The following is a 21,628-nucleotide window of genomic DNA, read 5'->3' as shown; positions in this document are numbered from 1 at the left end:
GAACCACTGCTACACCTCATACGCACCACCGCCACAATCACAGGCATCACAGTACGCTCCCAATCCTACAAGGTGGCCGCATACACCGATGACCTCCTCCTAACACTAACCGAACCCCTCACCTCCCTCCCACCACTTCTACAACTGGTGAAGGAATACTCAGTGGCCTCAGGATACAAACTAAACTTGGACAAGACAGAAGCACTCACCATAAATATAAACCAAGACACAAAGACGATACTGCAAGACAAATACACCTTTCGCTACAACACATCCCACACCTAGGCATACAACTACTAGCAGCACTACACCGCACATACGCCCTCAACTACACCCCAATGATACAGAAAGCAACAGACGGGGGGCGGAGCCAACAGCCGAACCGTCTGGTCACACTCACCGTGAGCTCCGCAAGCTTTCAGCTTAAAAACGGCAAAAAACGACTATATTTAACCTCTACTCACCTAAATAAGCCCTACTCACTGTGTCCAACTGGCAGAGATGGGCAGAAAAAACAAAAAACAGAAGCCTGAGCAGCCCAGACCCGGCATGAGCATCGGAGATTTGTGGCGGCGCGCACATGGCGCCCAGGAGCACGATGTGGCCTCGTACACAGACTACTTCGAGGAGTCAGATGAACAACCATCGGACCCTGAGGAACCATGCTCACCCACTAAACAGACGCCACCGCAGCCCAAACAACAGCCGGACTCAACCCTGATAACAAAAGCAGTGATGCAAGAACTGCTGGCGGAACTCCGTCGAAATATACAGACGGACGTAGCGGACATAAGAAGGGACATACAGGGCCTGACAGGCCGCACGGTCTCCCTGGAGCAGGACACCCGCAACCACTCGCAGCAAATAACCGGACTGCAACAAGAAATACAATCACTGCGACTCCAGCACAGGGCCTTGGACCTAAAGATGGCGGCAATGGAGGACGCACGCCGCGCTCAAAATATTAAAATAAGGGGCATAGCAGACTCCATACTGGATGCAGAACTATCACATTACATAAGGCGCCTGATGACCGCACTGCTCCCACCGAGGCAGGCCAAAGGACTGTGCCTAGATGGAATATTCAGAATCCCCAAGCCGGTAACGGCCCCGGCAACAGCCCCAAGGGACCTGATTGTCAGGTTCCAGAAACGGCAAGATAAAATGGCTGTCCTGGCCGCCATTAAGGACAGCGCACCATATGCTTTCGAGGGCATGGCCCTCACTTTTTATGCGGATCTATCCAGGGGCACCATGGCCTGGCGAGCATCCCTTAAACCTTTCACATCCCTGTTACGCACGCATAACATCACCTACCGGTGGCGCCCGACCCACAAGCTTCAGGTGACACACGGAACAGCTATCATCTCGATAACGGACCTGCAGGAAGCGACGACGCACCTTTCATCACTGGGCCTTCAAGCAGACCTGACGCAGCAACCTCGCTCAGCTTCCCACCCCCACCAATGGAACCCAGCAACCTCAGGGACATTTGTTCCAAGGGGATCCAACCGCGCGCCGAAGACGACGGCCCTGGCCTGACTACTCCCTGCAGACCAGCAGAACCACGCCAAACACTCCAACTGCAACCCTGGGGGTGCCGGAGGACTGTTCATAGTTTGCTGATTTTAATTTGTTGATTACCTGTTTTGTTTGCACCTTTCCACTGAAGTTCCCACGCGCCCACAGGGACACCCCCACTGCCACATAGCACTCAGCCACACATAGCCCTACCGCACCCACGACCTTCCAAGAGGCCAGGATAATGGCCCTCACTTAACACCATCACCCACCGATACTGATTCCCACGGCCGAACCCCAAAGGGAAAGGTGGGAGACATGTAGAAAACTCCCTGTGGCTAAGGCAGTTCGCCTCCCCCCACTAGCACAGCTTACACCAGGCTATACAAACGGAGTACGGGGCAATTGCCCACTACTCTCCAAACATTCGTCTCACACACTATCAACCTATTGCTCAGACACCTAGTCTCTCATACGCCCATGGCTCACTTTGTCAGCGGCACACAAAAGAGACACTACCCTGCTCCTCAAGCATTCACACAGGTTGTTCAAGTTCGCCGTGATTTAGCTGAGTGATATATGCCTGGTTTTTTTTTTGTTTTTTGTTTTTTATATACATATATATGTTTAATTCTGCTTGTTGCATATATACCTCCCTTGCTGATCTCTTGATCTTCCTATCTGGAAACGAGGGTGCCAATTGATCAACCGGTCAGCAATGACTGTCACTCATATCGATTTGCCTATTAACTGTTATACCGCATTGTTGAATATAGATGGTAGCCGCACATTAGACTTATCTATGCGCGTAACACTGTCACACATAGCTGTGCAGCACAGCCGAGCTGTACATAGCCTGACCAGCATGCTTACAGCACAAAACCTGAGACAGACCAACAGGAATTTAGTCATTGACCACATATATTTAATTTTAGTATATGCAATGATTCCTCTACTATTACTCTTTACTTATATATAAAAATTTGTGCAGAACCCTCCATATGCTGACCAACTGTTAACAAATGCTTAAGTATATGCTTGTCAAAGCTGTTGGGGCATGACAAGCCCACCTGTTATGATTTTCATGCACGCAAAAATAATGAATTTAAAAAAAAAAGAAAGCAACAGACGACCTTAAAAGATGGCAAGAACGGAGTTCTTACCCCCCCCCTATGGACCGGTGGGGGAGATCCCGGTCCCCGCCGGGCGGGGAGCCCCATGCTCGACACCATATGACTATACCTGCAACTCCATCGAGTAAGGTGGGAGCAGGGGCACCCAAGATGGCGGACATAAGCGCATCCAGCACGAAAAGCAAGCAACCACCTACCAAACAAGTCCACGACACACTGGTAAGAGACTCAATCAGTGTAAAACCGCAGGTGGACCCCCGGGCCACGCGGCCTATAGAGACACAAAGTAAACGAGGCACTACTAAGATGGCGGCCCAACACAGGCCCCAAGCAAGAGACACATACACCAAACGATCGACACAGCCCATGGAGGCGTTAGACCGGCTATATAAAAGCTTCTGTGCAGTACTCCACAACCGTGGAGCGACATACTACCAAGCATTGAAAGCAGTGGCCCTCTGGATGCGCCCAGCAACCAGGCGCCGCCTTTATGACACATTGCCGAGGGCTCCAAGAGCAACCATCCAGCGGTGTCATTACAATTCACCAGAAAGGCGGGACACGACTACTAGACGGGCAGGTACAAGCATCCGTTCCCATACAAGCAAGGACAGGAATACCATACAAGTCCCACATATACTCACCTCACCGAACCCAAGATCCAGAACTCAATGCGGCCCACAGCGGCCCACAGCGGCCCCATACAGCCACAACTGTCGGCCGGACCAACATACAGAGGGTCACCCCACCGTCCACCGATGGAACCGAAACTGAGCACAAAGGCGCTGGTGAACCCGCCTGTCCACACAGACTGATCCCACGGCGATGCCTTGACCCACTCTGCCTGCGTGCCCTTGAGGTCTGCCTACCCCGAACGGGCATGGGCTGAATGAGACTGATTTGCGGACACATAACCCTCTCTAAATCTACCCTTGCTTTTTATATTCTCAATGTTTAAATGTTTGAATGTTTAGCCTCTCAGTATAGCCTGCACCATACAGAGTCAAAAAGCTGCAGCATTTATGATACCCGAGACCGACCTTCCCTTTTTCTTTCTTTCCTTTCTTTTAAGCATGCCTTTCACTAAGAACGGCCCCAACGTAAAGGGAGAATTAACTGTAACTACACTCTAACAAATATAACCCAAGCTCTGTATTATACCGGGTTTAACGCCTAGAATAGGGCAGGAGTTATACTAGAATGTATTTTGACATGCTAGCTTACTTTACGCCCATACTAAAACAAGCGATATAACAAGGTTAAAAAGTTTTAAAAAGTTTAGCATGTCTGTTTATTATTTTTATCCAAGCCTCTCTTGAAAAATAACGGTTTAAGTACACGATAAGTTAGACTACGCTGGGGACACCCTAAGTTACCCAAATATAGTTGTCCAGATATATCAGCGAAGATACCTTTCGACCAAGTAACGGAATTACCTGTCGGTACCTCTAAGGTACGCTGAAGCAGACGAGTTATTTAGCAATCTGTTTATCGTAGTTCATTCATTAATGCCTAACGTATCACTATGTTCGTCAAAAAAAAAAAAAATTCTGTGCAATTTCTCTCTGCCACTGTTTTACCCATATATGTTTCAATATAAATGCACGCTGTTGTGGCGTATGTAATTCATATGTAATCACCTGCACACCAAAAATAAAGAATTAAAAAAAAAAAAAAAAAAAAAAGATGGCAAGAACTATCACTATCATGGCTAGGACGCATAGCATCAGTAAAAATGAACCTCCTACCCCGTTTCCTCTACCTATTCCAAACCCTCCCCATCCCATTCCCCACATCAGACACCAAATATGTCCAAAAATTAATAAACAACTTCACCTGGGCCAAAAAAAGACCCAGAATCAAGAGGCCCACGATGTACATCCCCAACAGGACAGGAGGACTGGGACTACCCCATTTTCAAAACTACTACTATGCCGCACAACTCAAACAAATTCAAAATTGGCACACCCCACAGGGGATTAAACAATGGGCAGATCTGGAACATGACCTATTAGGACACGACTTCCCATCCCTCTACATATGGGTACCAAAGAAATCACGCCCCCACCACCACCACTACCCCATCAATCACTAACTCAATATACATATGGGCCAAAACGACCAGGAAATTCCCCATTATCAACAACCCGACCCCAATGACACCTATACTACGCAACAGAGCATTCCCCCCAGGGTTAACACCCAGAGACTTTGCGCACTACGAACAAAACAACCTATTTAGTGTGACCCCATACAATGACCTCCCCAACACGCAGGTAACATATAACACCCATGACTTCTTCCGCTACTTACAACTGCGAAGCTTCCTAGAACAACCCGAAAACACCAAAGCATACACGGTTTGAGAGAGTATGCACATCCAACCCACTCCACAAAGGTCAAATCACAGAAAACTACACACTCATCACAAACCAACCCACGAGGCATTGGCCTATGTGGCGGCTTGGGAGAGGGACCTAGGGCTCCTGACAACCCCACCGACTGGCAAGACATCTGGGAGGCAACAGCCTCCATATCCATATGCGTCAACCATAAGCAGCAGGCATACAAAACACTGCTCCGATGGTACCTAACCCCGGTACGGCTGTACCACATGGGCAAGGCAGACTCGGACCATTGCTGGAAAAACTGCGGACAGAGGGGCACATATATACACGTATGGTGGCATTGCCCTAAACTAGCCCCACTATGGACAGAAGTGGCCTCCCTAGTCTCAACACTCCTTCAAACCACCATACCACTAGACCCCTGGACATGGCTCCTATCCAGACCACGAGAGGACCTGACCAGAGCCCAAAACAAAATGACAAACAGGATAGCCCTAGCGACCAGACGGGCAATAGCCGAAGTATGGGGAACACCAAACACCCCCACACTACAATCATACGCAAAACCAAAGAAGCAGTACACATGGATAGTATCTCAGCCATAATACATGAAACCTCCAAAAATTCCATAAAATATGGGACCCCTGGCTATCTGAACCTCACCTACAATAAGGGCCCACAGACGACCACCACTTCACCAACCTGGCCCACCACACTAAAAGAGTAACCAAATCACCACAACACCGACACTCAACATATGCAGCACAACCCCTACCCGAAACATTGGACAACTAATGGCTCCTCGAAACCGAACCCCGCCATGGTACTCAAACCCTTGTACATAGGTTTTCAATCCCCCCCAATCGAACACCCTCACCCAGAGGGTGCTTTATAAAGGTAGAGCAGACCAGCACAACATGCGGACCACCAACGTATTTCCGACGGCCCGCGAGGAACTACCATTGGTGCAGCCACTGCACTGCGGCCCACACAATTAGGAGACCCGGAGGGCATGTGTTAGGAGAGGCCTGGTTGGGTGCTGTGCCACATAAATATTGCAACCAGGCCCCTTGCTTATCGGTAGCCAGGAAGTGAGTCTCTTACTCCTAGAGATTGGAGTGGGTATGAGGGGGAGGGGGCCAGGTCAGTAGAGACTGGAACCATACAGAGGGAGCTGCAAGAGCCAGCCCATAACTCCCAATATCCTCAACCTGCAGACTGGACCCACAGTCCAGCATTTAAAAGGTAGGAAACTGAAAGGCTAGCTATACAAGTATATATTTTGACTTGTGTATCTATCAGTATCTGTATGCATTTCAGTGTATCTTTTAGTGTGTGTGTTGTATGTCTGTCTGCATGTGTTGTGTATCTGTATGTATGTCAGTGTGTGTTGTATGTCTGTCTCTATGCCTGCATGTGTGTGATAGGTGCTAAAAATTGCCAAGTTGTGCATGTAGAGTACACCCCCACTCCACCTTCAGTTTATAAAAGTGATTTAATCAGAAATTGTCACTTTTATAAATTATTGCTGTAACATGAGGCCATCTGTCAGACAGCCAGGGAACTTTTTTTTCTTCTGCTGCCTTGAGGTCAACTCATCTACACAGGTGTTCCAGCCAGTGGTCAGAGAGATTTCTCAATTATCTGTCCTTCAGCTCATTGAAAAGCCTGTGTGGTTAATCTGCCGGCACAGAAAAAACAAAAACTGTGCGGGGTAAAGAAAGGGCTTGCAAGAGCTGCAGACACTAGATCAAATACCTCCAAAGAAAGCATGCAAAAAAATATAAATGCATGTTTTCTTTTAGGATATCTACTAAATGGATAATCATATACAATATATTTAATATTACTCTTCTTTTAAGATTTACATGAACGCAAGATGTACATCCTTTAAAGATGTACATGTGGCGTTCATGTAAATCTTAAAAGAAGAGTAATTATATTAACTAGCTGCCTTACAGTTTGGAGATCAATGGCCACTCCTTACATTGTGGCTATTAATGGTGTCTTACATTCCACTAAGGACCTAAAAAAATCCACCTAATTCTCCTTTTGTCAGTTAATTTCATTTACTTGCAAATCGAAAGTTAGTGCATAAAGCCTCACATTTATACTCCAGCAATGATTGAGAAATTTGTTCCTCAAAGGCTGGTAGTCAGGATCCACTGGCCACTCATTGAATGTATGCATAGGAGTTGAAAATGTTAGCTAAACTGTTTTTGCAAACCGTGAAGGACGTTTCAAAAGGAGATAGCATTCCCGCAATCATGGAGAGGGTAAAGGGAATGGTCTCTTCCATTTTACTGTTAACATTACATAATAATTGCTATAGAACTTTTAAATACCTTTCAATTTTAGAAATATGTAATTTAACTATTTACATTTGGTTGCCAACAGGTAATTTAACTATTTACATTTTGTTGCCAACAGGTAATTTGAGATGTATGTGTGTGTGTGTGTGTATATATATATATATATATATATTTTTTTTTTAATAAACCTGCTGTAACAATGTTTATTTGCTTTTATTTACTAACATTTGACATTGTATAAAATTTTTTCAAAAAAGCCAGCAGGAGCCCTATGGACCGTTCTCTTTTCTTTGTGAAGGGTCCCACCTAGAAAAGCATTTCGGTTCCGATGACATTCAGTGATCTTTCGGCAGTTATGGAAAAGCTGTGTAAATCTTGCGCTGGGCAGTACATATACCTTCAGCAATTCTCCAAGATGAACATCTTCTGTCATGTTTGAACAACGTAGGTAAGTTGAGTCAGAGCCAATCCTTATCCAGAAGTTACAGGGGCTGGGTTTGGGTGTAAAACGCAGTCTTCCCGGGCAGGCAGGGAGGGAGCAGAATGGCAGACTGGAGCGGGGTGCTGCTTCGTCATCGAATTAGTGACATATGAACAAACAAAATTCCCACGGTCCATACTGAACAGGCTTGGGAGAATCAGTGGAGGAAAAAAGGACCCTGTTGAACTTGACACAAGTCTGCAACTGTAAAAAGACTCTAAAGGTGTAGTAGTAGGATTAACGAGTGGACCCTGCTCCTCCACAATCCACAGGGCACTGTCAGTGAAATACTTAAAATGGTGTGTACTTTTGCAGAACGGCAAAATCTTTTTATCTTGAGTATGAATACAGACCATAAAAGAGGGGCCTCACAAACCTGACTGAGTTTTAAGCAGGAGGTAACCTGAGATAACCATGCACCACCAGGCTGCTGGCCAGATTTTAGTCTCAAATCAGGAAGTAAAAAAAGAAAAAACGCAGCACAAGTTTAGAGCACAGGAGGAAGCACGAGCGGTGGATTTGCAGGTTTGTTTTCCACTGTAATAATCTTCTGATGGGTTTTGATCGCTTTTAAATTGGATAACATATGGACTGAACATTTGATGAATCGATTTTGTTATTCCTGAAAGGACAAAATTCGAGAAAAGAAACCGAAAGCTTGAAGGCGGAAGCATTTGCGTGGACAATCTGCATCTTATTTTCATCAAAGTACCCCATAGTGGGTGAAAGGCTTGATTCTCATCTGTTTGTGAGTGCATCTATATCACATATACTTTTACTCTAAATTTAAACTTTTACGCTATGTTAGCTATTTGATTTGTCTATACAGAGCACATACCTGGAGAATCTACCTCAATACAGGTTATTCTATTTGTATATATATTTTACGTATTCTGGGTGGGTTCCACTTTTTTATATATGGAACCTGAGATAACTGCCTTGTTTTTCTTTGAGGCTCTTCCTATCATTGTGAAGCAACTGTTGGATATGTTCCCTATTAGTGGGCGAACAGAGTATTCTGTGGCAAGGTATTGGGGGGGGGGGGGGGGGGGAGAAGAGAGAGAGAGAGAGAGAGAGAGAGAGAGAGAGAATGTGTGTGTGTGTGTGTGTATATATATATACACACATACATATACACACACACACACACACACACACACGTATATATATCCCTAACAAAAAGTGTTTGGTACTGAAGGGATTAAGAGGTTGTAACTGGCCAAGAAGACAGCTCACACTGATCTCTCAATGGTTGAGCTATACTGTTTAGTTTTCAACTAGGAAGGTTTTTCTGGTTGCTGTTTTTGTTTTAAAGGGGGAAGCAGCAGCACAATATTTTTGTTTTCTTACACATAATCTAAAGAACAGGGTTTTGGCCTAATTTATGCTTCCTATCAAATTGATTATGCTGGTGCCAAGAATTTTTCATTTTTTTAAGTATACTTTACTTATTAGTAGATCTCTTGCACTATTCAAGCCATGAAAATGTAAAGATGGATACCAGTCTAGATGAGAGAACCCATGAAAACCAACCACATCATCATCTTTCTTCTACATCTTTGGTTTTCAATTTATTTCATTTGTGCCGGTCTCTAAAAGGATTCTATTCTATAATTTTTCCAAGAACAGACATTCCAAGTAATATTTGTCTGCCATAAAACACATATATTCACTATACATTACTTTATACCTAAAAACAAATCTATCGGCATTAGTAATACTTGGGTTTGCTGTAACAGTAGTTCATTAAATAAAACAGAACTGATCATTTCCTTTCACAAACCTTTTAATACAATAACTTTTGAAAACACTCACAATCTCTTTATCAATGTATAGAAAACAGGTCACCGGTTTTGTTTTTTGATAAAAAAAAAAAAAAAAAGTCTATCCAATCTTTTCCATACAATCGCAATAAAATATGCATTAATAAATCCCAGCAGAGTAAGAAAATATCTATAATACAGTGATAACAAATAATACAAATGTACAAGTCTGAAAGTAATAAAAAAAAAAATAGAAACCAATATTGATTTTGGAATATATTTTTGTTCAACTAGTTGAGATATGTGTGATATTCAGTAATGAATAGAATGCTTATTTGTAACGTAATTCTAAAATGGAACATATGGAACACCTCAAAGCAGTGACAGAACAGTAGTAATTAAACCACATCCCCCTATGACACTATGCGGGTCAAATAGGTAGCCATCAATACCTTAAAGAAAGAATGAAAGAAAACAGAAATTGAAAAAGTGACTAAGAAGAAAAAAATATATATAGCTAAACCTTCTCAAATCACTTTGAACAGCTTTTATGATTACAAGTACGACTAACTAGTTCAGAAAACGGGGATTAGAGGGATATCAATGAGCTCCGTTTATAAAACCTTTATTAAGCTAAATTAACTTCATGTCAGGTGTGCAGTCGGGGGATCATTTTTATTAACCCCTTATGGACCACAGGCATTTTTATTTCCCATTTCCTTCTTCAGACATAACACTGGATCCTAAAGATAACTGTCCTGCGTAAACAACCTCAACCATAGCTTTAGGATAATCTCCTGTGTGTTACATATTGGCAATGTACATGAATGCTTCTGGGCTATACCAAACATCCTTATAAACAGGTGTGTGAAACAATATATTGGTAGGAGCCATACACAGGAAAAACAAAGAACATACGGCAGGTCAATTTCCAAGAGCAGTCTAGTATTGAGTCAATACTAATAAAAGTAGAAAGGTTTATTTGTAGATTCTTTAAGCTCTTTTAATTGTGGATATTTAATTGTAAATATGAAAATAGGGAGATTATAAAAGCTCTTAATACATACTCTGGATATGTTCAGTCCACTGCTACAAATAAGTATGTCTAATCCACATTAGCACTCGGACATTCAGCATCAAAGATTAAAATGTCAATAAGAATTAGTATCACTTAGTCCTATGGAACATCGCTACCATTTTATGATCCGTGACTTTGAAAGAACAAGTTATGTTACCTTAAAGAAATAAGAGATGATATGATATACTGACTGGTAAAACTTAGCTTGACAGTGAGTGATGGTGATAGGAAAATAATGATAAGCCACAGCGTGGATTATACACACAAAAAATTAAGAACAGCACCGTATACAGGATCATATTTCTTAGTGGAAATTCTCTGAGAAGGCAATAGACAAAAACAAAAGCTATTTCACTCATTTTTCACATAACTTTGTTACACCACAAAAGTCCATTTATTTTCTACTGTTTGAATAATGAGTACTTCTTAATTATATCTCCACCAGCAAGTGCAAGGTGTTTTGTCAGCGACACATACGAATTGGGAGCCGGGGCCCGACAGTCAAGATGACTGGACAAACTATTCTGTACCTCCTCCATTCTTAAGCTAACTGGACTGTTAAAACCCAAAATCTCATCGGACAAGACCTCAGACGACAGCAAACATACCTTAGAAATATTTTGTGCCTGGATTGCTCTGTCCTGAAGGGCACTTACCTCTTCTGTTTATGCAGCCTAGTCTGACTGACAGCCTGGTGGACAGGTGAGGTGTCCAATTTCCCAGCTCAGGGGGAGATGTTCACGGAGGCATTCAACTAAGAAAACCCTGCTTCATCCTCTCTCTCTCTCTCTCTCTCTCTCTCTCTCTCTCTCTCTCTCTCTCTCCCCCACCCCACCCACCACTGGGGATCATCCTAGTGTGTATAGGCTAAATTACATGCAATACTATCAAGGTATTTGTGTTTTGTTATCCTTTTGTTTTTCATGAGATACAATTTAAGCATAGTATATCTCTTTAAAGGACCACTACAGGCACCCAGGCCACTTCATCTCAATGAAGTGGTCTGTGTGCCAGGTCCCTCTAGTTTTAACCCTGCAGCTGAAAACTTAGCAGTTTAAAAAAAACAAACTGCTATGTTTACACTAAGGGTTAATCCAGCCTCTAGTGGCTGTCTGCCTGACAGCCACTAGAGGCTACTTCTGCGATTTACACGGAGTAAATCACACTTATTTGACAGTGGATGTCCTCACGGAGTCTAGTGTCAAAAAATATCCCCATAGGGAAGAATGGAGTAATGCTTTCCTATGGGCTGGTTTAAATGCACGCTCGCTTCTGGCCGCACATGCACATTCGGCTCCACTCGGAAGCTGAGGTCGATGGATGAGGAGAGGTCATCAGTGCCTGAGGGAGCCCGGCACTGGATTAAGGTAAACGAATAATTGGTTAACCATTTATTTGCGGTGGAATGGGACCCTAGTAACCAAAACGGTGACTAGGGCTCTATAGCATTAGGAATACATATAGTGTTCCTTTAAGTACTTTAGTATTAGCTACCTTCTGTGTAATTGTGTTTCTCAGTTTACAATGGGATGCTGTTTAGATTTCTTTTTTGCTTTAGTCATAGTACCCATTGGTTTATCCATACTCTTTTTGATATACAAAATGAGATCTCTCCATCAATGCCAGAAATGCTCCTATTACATATAATTCAACTTAGGAGCTATTGCATGCTGGTTATAACATGCTCTCTCACTTTGTACTGATTTCTCTTCTTGCCAATATACTAAAATTAGGTTTACTTAACAAGAGCAATGAACTTGTATAATCCCATTCCATTACTCAAATGTTTCTGTACCATTAGCAAACTCTACAACCTCAATAAAATCAAGTTTGGAAAAAAATAAACAAACACTTACAAATTGAGCAACAGCAGTCAATCAGCTCAACAATACCCTCATGCTGAATGGTAGGAATATAATGTATAGGTACTGGTTACTAATATTTGTTGTGATCAGGAATCTAAAGTGCCAAGTACCAGAGGACTGGGACTGCTGTACTCTACAGCAGTTGTCCCATTACCTCCCCCATGTATCTCATCCAGTCTTTGGCCTCCTTGTAATTAACGGTCAGCAAGTCCCATTGTTACAGAGAGATTGTTCTTAAGACATTTTGAAAGTTTCCTTTCCAGCAGCACAATATAATTGGGGACTATGCATAAAAGTGATTCTGTGAGAATGGGGTGCAATGAAAACACCTGTTTATGATGAGGTATGAGAAAAAAATCCGGCCAGAAACACATCCCTGTGCTCCAAAGTAGAATTGTGAACTGATTCTTGTTGGTTTTGTTGCAGATATGTATAAAAGTAGGCAAACAATGTGCCATTTGAAACCATTTTACTTGACTACATAAATAGTAGCAAATTTGAGAATAAAACTTTCCCACATTTTCCCAATTTTGTTCTCGTATATAAATCCCATTTAGGCATCTTTTTACATAAAGTATAGGCAGAAAGGTAAAAATATGATCAAATAGATAATGCCGGATGTTAGAGACCTGTATTGCAGGCAATCAAGAAAACACTTTAAGTAGAAAATATGTCTTTTTAAATTACTTGGGAGTACACTGTTAACTTATACATTGAACAGCATGGCATTTCATTAAACATTTCTTTAAGTTACGGTAAATGGGATTTCCATGCTTAATGACCGACTTAATGAGCAATGGACACCAAATGCATAATCTATGGTGTCAAGCCATAGTTTCAAAAATATTACATTTTCTTATTTCTGTACTACTAATAAAAGTCAATTAGCTTTTTTTTTTTTTGCATATCAGTACATGCATATGAGAGTACAAAAATAAAACCACACAAAAATTTACTGGCAGTTTTTGGGCCATGCATTTACTCTCATAGTATTTTCAAGCAACTGCACATACACCTTGGCCCTCAAGTTAAATGATTGGAGTAAACTGTGGGAATTGTACTTAATACAAAAACATTGCAATTCAAAAAGTGTCAAGGATGACGATGGCTGTTTTATAACTACAGCCCATAGAAAAACCATCATGGCGTGATCTACAGAAACATATGGATCATTCTTCCAACAGGAAGTAATAATATTTGTCAGAAATAAATCCGGGTCTTACATCATAGATGGTAAAACTAAAAAATGCAGAAAAAAAAAAAAAAAAAGCAATTTTTTTTTTTTTAAATGTTCACCCACTGAATAGCAGTACTCTTTATACAGTTTATATATATATATATATATATATATATATATATATATATATATATATATTTTTTTTTTTTCCTACTGCATGTCCCACACACTTGCATGCAAATCCATGTAAAATCTCTATCTCCTTTTATCCTGCTACACAGCCAATTTGTTTTAATCAGGTTTAACATAACAGTCCAACCAAATATATAAAGTTCTAGTAGTTTGTTGTTTTTTGTTGTTGTTGTTTTTTAAACTTTAGATTCCCAACATGTCTTTTTTGGTTTGTATACTCAAGATTTAAAGACATGGACCGCCCTCACTACGTATTGTCGACAGATCGGGCACTCACTCATCCTCTTGCCACATTTAGTACATGTTACCATGTGGCCACACTCTAGGAGCACACAGTCAATGACAGCATCCATGCAGATCCTGCAAAGGTTGTCATCATTACCCGTCAACTGTAGCTGCTCTCGGTCTGGAATACAGAAGACATTGGGGATTAGAACATAAATACACAAATGAACAGATTAAGCACTACTAGAACAGTACACCCATACGGACATCAGTGAGGGAGCTGAATCTGTACTAAGGTAGCTGGAAAGAATTGAAATGGACATAAAGTGAGCAAGAGAAATATGACAAACTGGAAAGAACTGTGGCATTGCTGGAGGGCCTCCAATACGTTTATTAACTAAAGTATGTTGGGTATTCATAGTGAGTTACACAAGTCCAAAATAGCCTGACTGCAAAAATACAACTATGGTTACAGTTCGGTTAATTTGACCTTAAATTTGACCATTCACCAGCTCACTGCACATATGAATGCTCTGAGCCGGGCGGGGGAGGGGGATGTACTTTCTAAATTTAAAAATGGAATAACGGTCACTGGAGGGAGAAGGGAATACTGTAACTTCCTTATTCCCTTTGCAGGTACGTCAATTTTGCACAGAATTTACATTAGGTCCCCTGGAACAGAGTTCTGGGCTGCCAAAGTCACGTGTTTCGTATGCAACTAGCCCTCAGCACAAAAGTACAATCATGTATCTGAGGCATTTCAAACAAACTCTGCACACACAGATTCCAACCACATCGTAAAGGCACCTCTCTTCCCCTCTAATCTATACATATTTAGTATCTTACCGTCTGACCAGAACATACCTGAATTTGTTTTGTTTTCTGGATTCTCCACTAAAACAAAAGAAAAATATAGCCCATTAGTAAAATAATTAATTCTCAAAAAAACTTTCCTGGCTCTTAACAGTAACTAGGATTCATTTTATTTTTTAACCTGGTATATCTACTATTGTGTTTGTACTTTGGATAATAGAGAAGATTAAACTCCTCGGAAAAAAGAACTCTAAACACTTACATTAAAGGGGCAGTCACAAAACTGCCACAACTTTTACTCAATGCACAAGGTATTAATTCAACAAAGTACCTTAACACTGTGTAATGGTTATTAGCCAATGGAATGTGCTCAGCACTCCCTTTGACAACAATGGCAAAACTATGATTGGTTAATAACCATTAGCTACTTCATAGCTTGAAAACCGGTTACTGCATGAGACTGCAAACCTTGGGGATTTGAAGCAAAGACAAGCTTTTCAAAGTCAAATGGCTATTTTTAGTACAGTATCTAGATAATCCAATCAACATTAAAAAGAAGAAATGTAAAAAAAAAAAAGAAAAACCAACGGCAAAAATGTATTTTAAAAATAAAAGTTTCTGGGGGGCGTGGCTTGACCGGGAACCAAGCTGGACGTGTCTGTCTAGCGCTCTTCACTAACCCCGATACAGAAAGCTAACAACGGCGGAAAAACGACGAATCTGTGCCCACCACCATACCCACCCTGCTTACATACCACCATGGATAAGCGCACGCCGCGAAAACAGACTAAAAAGCAGACAGACGGGACGGCCACAGTGATGGATCTCTTTGCGGCCTCGCGGCAAGCCCGCCAAGATGGCGGCCAGACCAGCCCGAGGGCCTCAGCCTCACCAACAGATGGCGAGCCCGACCGGCTGCAGCACTCGCCTACATCGGAGACAGCCCACATTATAGCTGAGATGGCAGCAATGAAGAATTTCTTAGCCCGAGAAATTGAACGAAGTTCCAAAGCTGTAATGGCCGAGATACACACTCTGGGGGCCCGGACTGCTGAACTGGAACAACGGGTCGAGTCTACTGTAGCGGCCCATAACATAGCCACAGAGCACATCAACAGACTCACAACAAGGCTGGAGGCTTCGGAGGCAGCACTAGAGGACCTAGCAAACCGCTTGCGCCGTAACAACCTGCGCATACGTGGCCTGCCCGAACAAGCAGACGAGGGCCCACTCTCGGCCACTGTCCTCTCCATCCTCCGGCCTCTCTTGCCAGATATTCCGGACGATCGCTGGCACATCGACAGAGCGCACAGGGCCCTACGCGCCCGAAGGGAGGAAAACGCGAGGCCCAGGGATGTCATAGTGCGCTTCCTCCACTTTCAAACGAAGGAGGCGGTGCTGAGACGGGCCCGGGAGATCCCGGTGAAGTATGACAACACTGATCTTGCACTGTATCAGGATCTGGCTCCGCTCACCCTCCAACGCCGGAGAGACTGGCGGCCGGTCACAGATCTGCTAAGAGCTAATGCAGTGAGGTACGCATGGGGTCACCCCTTTATATTGCAAGTTTTCAAGCAAGGCAGACCCCACGTCCTCCTTGCAGGGGCAAATCCAACCCCCTTTCTACGGAATCTGGGCATTACACTGCCTAATAACCTCACTCTACCAACCTCCGCGCTCCCAACCCTACAAGCACTACCACGAGACTGGTACGCAGCAGCAGAATAGGCCTTCTTCGTCCGAACACCTACAATCTAGCCCTACCACAACCCAACCACCCAGCAACTTGGACTCACACCCACACCCTTCTCAGTCCTCTTACAAGCGGAGTCTGCCACAAATCCTTGACGAGCCACCGGAGCACCCACATCTGCACTCTACACACGTCGGCGACGAAAGACGGAGAAGATCTGATGAACACTAGCTCCTGACACCTCGACTACCCATCACACCTGCGCTCCTGGACATTTACTGCAGAAGAACCCCAAAGCTCCATCTTGCCACAGGACTACCACGACAGGCCTAAGGAGTACCCTTCCAGCGTGATGAGAGCTAGGGGCTGACCTATGATCACCACAGCGGTGCAGCAGCCTCCATCAGATCCACGCTACCCCATCGATGGTTTCATGTGTTACTTCCATCCCCCAGGACCGGTCTAAATTGCCTCTCAACGGACCTGTAATGTATTATATTATTTGTATACCTGGCACCAGACACGACAGATAGCACACTTAGCCATGACCGCTAGACTCACACAGAGCATCAGACATATGCGCTCCTATTAATGCCAAAAAACACAAAAAAGGTAAAAAAAAAAAAAAGGAAAAATAAATGAAAAAGTAAACAAAAACAAAAAAAAATAAAAAAAAATAAAAATTTTGATTGAAGGTGTAAACTAACAAACGACACTACGAATTGCGTCATGCAGACCACTGCTCACTATAAATAAATACACAAATACAATGACAAAAATATGAAAGGACCTTGGGGTCCACACAGCAACTTAGACACTGAAGACGCAATCAAATTACTAGACAATGGGTCCGAGCACAGCAAGGCAGATGACCAAGAGACCTGACTTTTTCTTATCCAATAATGACGCCACCCAGACAACTCCACAATATTAGAGAATGCTCAAATGTATTGTTTTCTTCTACTATGTAATGTATAATTGAATATGTAAACCGACAAACGACACTACTAACTGAATCATGTAGGCCACTGCTCACTAAAAATGAATACATACACAAATAAAATAACACAGCCACACAGCCACATAGACACTGGGGACACGCTCAATTTACTAGATTACGTGTCCGAGCGCAGCGAGGCAGATGACCAGGAGACCCGACTTTTTTCAATAGCAACTCTACCCAGACAACTACGCAATATTAGAGAATGCACAAATGTATTGTTTCATCTAAGATGCACTGTGTAATTGAATGTGTAAAACTAACAAACGGCACTACTGATTGCATCATGCAGTCCACTGCTCACGTTTTAACGTGATCTACTAGCAGTTGGTCCGGTTAACATCACTTTGCTCCGTAATGGGATCCACATGTATCCACCCTGTCAGTACGCACAATCTCCACGACCCAGCTCACAAGGAAAACGCAGACAACAAAAAATAAATAAATAAATAATAATAAAAAAAAAAAAATATATATATATATATATATATATATATATATAAAAATATCAAAAACAGAGAAATAACCCCCCCCCCCCCTAGAAAAAACGTACACTTCCAATTTAACGATGATCCCCCCCCTCCCCTTCCCCACACCCCTTCCCAAGATTCGTGAACAACTACTTCCAAGCGGCACATTGCTACAAACCCGACCTCAACAACAACGGTTGGTAGCCGCATTTCTCTTGCAACCAATTTAGCAACTGATTGTAAAGGGGATACTCCTAGTGACGTGGTTCATGTCCCTAACCCCCCGGACGGCAGGAAAACGGACGGAGATTAGGGTCCAAATACCCCCCCGCAGTCTGGCAAGGAATAAGACCAGACGAACCGCCTTCCACACTCTTCACCACCTCCTCCTCTCCCCTTCCTATCCACCCAAGTTCACCTACCTAAGTTGTACACCCCAACCCCGCCCATCCAGCATCCTGGGCGACAACCGATCTAACTACATTATACCGAACAACTGTGTCACTGACATGTCAGGCTTGAGGAGCAGGGGTGGGAACAGATCTTGCCCGAGACCCTTGCCTAACGCCAACACCTCATCAGAGACCACCACACACCACTATCATGACCATGAAGATATCCTCCCTTAATGTTAAGGGCCTTAACGCGACTCGCAAGAGACGTACACTATTCAGGGAACTAAAAAGGCTAAGCCCAGACATCGCATTCATCCAAGAGACACACTTACCCAGAGCCACCCGGGTCTCACTCCGGGATCATATATACCACGTAGCCGCAGAAGCACGAGCCTTTCAAAAACGGAATGGAGTGGCAATCCTTGTCCACAAGAGGTGCCCAATACAGCTCACACATACGACAACAGACCCAGAGGGTAGGTTCGTCATTGCAACTGGACACATACACGCACAGCCTATACACTTGATTAATGTCTACGCTCCCAACAGCCCTTCATTACAATTTTGGAATAATATGTCAGACACGGTCTTGTCATTGCCAACGGGAATCCTAATCCTAGGGGGCGACTTAAACGCCACCCCGGCACCAGCCATTGACCGAAGCACACGCCCGGGACTGATGAGATCCCACGGCTTGGGCGCACAAGACAAACATCTATACCACTTCATTCAGAATACAAAACTCATAGACGCGTGGAGAGCACAACACCCCGGTCATAAGGACTACACGTACTATTCACCTCCCCACGATACTTACTCCCGCATTGACCTATTCCTAACCAACCACACCGGCTTCACAAAAACCCAAAAAACAGAGATAGGGTCCATAGCATGGTCGGACCATGCCGATATTGCCATATACCTGGAAGGCCTTTGCGGCCCCACTCCATGGACATGGAGACTTAACACGTCCCTCTTAAAAGATCAACAAGTCATAGACGACGTTAAACAACAGATAAATACATACTTCACAGACAACCTGACACCAGACGTCCCAATTGCGATGGTGTGGGCTGCCCACAAGGCAGTTATCCGCGGCCACCTCATTAAAATAGCGACGCACAAAAAGAAACTAAAAACCCAACGACTTACACAACTAGACACCCTACGTACAGCAGAACAACGCCACAAAACAGACTCGAATCCACAGACGTTACAACACCTACTAGACACACGCTTAGCCATCAGACAACTACTAATTGACGACACGGCCCGCGCACTGACATGGACCAAACGGACATACTATGACAAATCCAATAAGATGGACACGCTCCTAGCCCGCACACTAAGACCCAGAGCACAACGCCACCACATCACATCCATACGAGCCCCTGACGGAAAGCTGAAAACCTCACCATCAGAGATAGCGCAAACCTTTACATCCTTTTACAAAGCTCTCTACAACCAACCCACAACAGGGGACGCTGCTGGCACAGGACCCCTTCGTGGTACCTCTGACTTCCTAACCCGACTAAACCTACCCAAGCTCCATACAACAGCTACTGCGGAACTCTCAACACCGATCACCACGGACGAAATTAACCTAGCCATATCCTCCCTAAAAAGTAACAAAGCCCCAGGCCCAGACGGATATGAGGGGAGCTACTATAAAACCTTCCGAGAGGAACTGCTCCCGCACATGGAAACCCTATTTCAGGACCTAATGCATGGAGCAGCCCCCGCTAAAGACATGACACAGGCACACATTATACTCCTGCCCAAACCAGACAAAGATCACACCCAACCGGAGGCCTATAGACCAATATCGCTCATCAATCATGACAGCAAAATACTGGCCAAGATATTGGCAACTCGACTCAACCCGTACCTGACACAATTGGTCCACGCAGACCAGGTAGGGTTCATCCCCAACAGACAACTATTCGAAAATACCAGACGAAACATAGACACAATCTGGACACTTACCACAGCCAAAACGCCGTCCTTAATTCTCTCCCTAGACGCTGAAAAAGCGTTTGACCGGGTGAGTTGGCCTTACATGTTCACGCTATTGGAACACATAAACATACCCCTCTCATACATTACAGCAGTGCGAGCTCTATACACAAATGTCACCGCACAAATAACGATAACAGGAGCCCACAGTCCACACTTCGATATACGCAATGGCACCCGTCAAGGATGCCCGCTCTCTCCACTACTGTTTGTGCTCACACTAGAACCCCTCCTCCAGGCAATTAGGGAACACCCCAAAATAACAGGAGCTATGATTGGGAACCAAGAATTCCTGGTCTCGGGGTACGCCGACGATGTACTCCTCACCATGACTGACCCCATTCCCTCCATGCTAGCGCTACTGCCCCTCCTCCGGACATACGGCGAGTTATCAGGATATAAAGTTAACATGGAAAAATCCAGCGCTCTCCCGTTACACCTTACACAATCGACCATTCATCAAATTACGGTAGAGTACCACATCCGCATTTCACCCACCTCACTCACGTACCTCGGTATAAAACTACCGGCGGACCCCACAGCGCTCCACAACCTAAACTATACTCCGCTTATAGCCAAACTCATAGCAGATATAGAGACCTGGACGGAAAAAACAATATCGTGGATCGGGAGGATACATTCGATCAAGATGAATGTCCTACCCCGTATCTTGTTTCTATTCCAAGCTCTGCCCACACCAGTCACGAAACAAGACCTAATACCACTCCAGCGGACAATAGACCGCTTCATATGGCAAAACAGGAGGCACAGAGTAGCCCGCAACATACTCTATCGCCCCAAAACGAGAGGAGGCCTAGGCCTCCCCCACCTCTACTTTTACTATTTAGCAGCCCAAATGACACAAATAGCGATGTGGCATACCCCCCCAGACACTAGAAGATGGGTTGACCTGGAATCGTTACTCATGCAGTCAGATCTCCCTCAATTCTACATTTGGACACCCAGGGAACTCAGGGCACTTCCAAGAACATCATGCCCAGCCATCACTAACTCTATTCAATTGTGGGACAAAATAGCCATAAAATACGGATTCACTTCCGCCACCTCCCCCCTCACCCCCATACTAAGAAACAGGGCCTTTGCCCCGGGTATGCGACCGTGGGACTTTAAAGGCCTTGAGAGAGC

At 43.9% G+C, this 21,628-nt stretch overlaps 1 protein-coding gene across 3 annotated transcripts in view; it reads right to left on the bottom strand.

Moving 5' to 3' along the window:
- Window positions 1-13,883: 13,883 nt before the first annotated feature.
- Window positions 13,884-21,628, bottom strand: part of RNF34 (ring finger protein 34) — a 31,372-nt gene continuing 23,627 nt past the window's right edge. For all 3 annotated transcript variants that reach the window (XM_063456987.1, XM_063456986.1, XM_063456985.1), the window contains 2 exons: window positions 14,960-14,989; window positions 13,884-14,276 (listed from right to left, as the gene is read on the bottom strand). In XM_063456987.1, coding sequence (XP_063313057.1) covers window positions 14,089-14,276; window positions 14,960-14,989 — 218 coding nt within the window. In that variant the 3' untranslated portion in view covers window positions 13,884-14,088. The remainder of the gene's footprint in view (window positions 14,277-14,959; window positions 14,990-21,628) is intronic.

Source organism: Pelobates fuscus, chromosome 5 (assembly GCF_036172605.1).
Source record: "Pelobates fuscus isolate aPelFus1 chromosome 5, aPelFus1.pri, whole genome shotgun sequence".
Taxonomy (NCBI): Eukaryota; Metazoa; Chordata; class Amphibia; order Anura; family Pelobatidae; genus Pelobates; species Pelobates fuscus.
The sequence above is the reverse complement of the archived record's forward strand: the minus strand, read 5'-3'. Positions and strand labels throughout refer to the sequence as shown.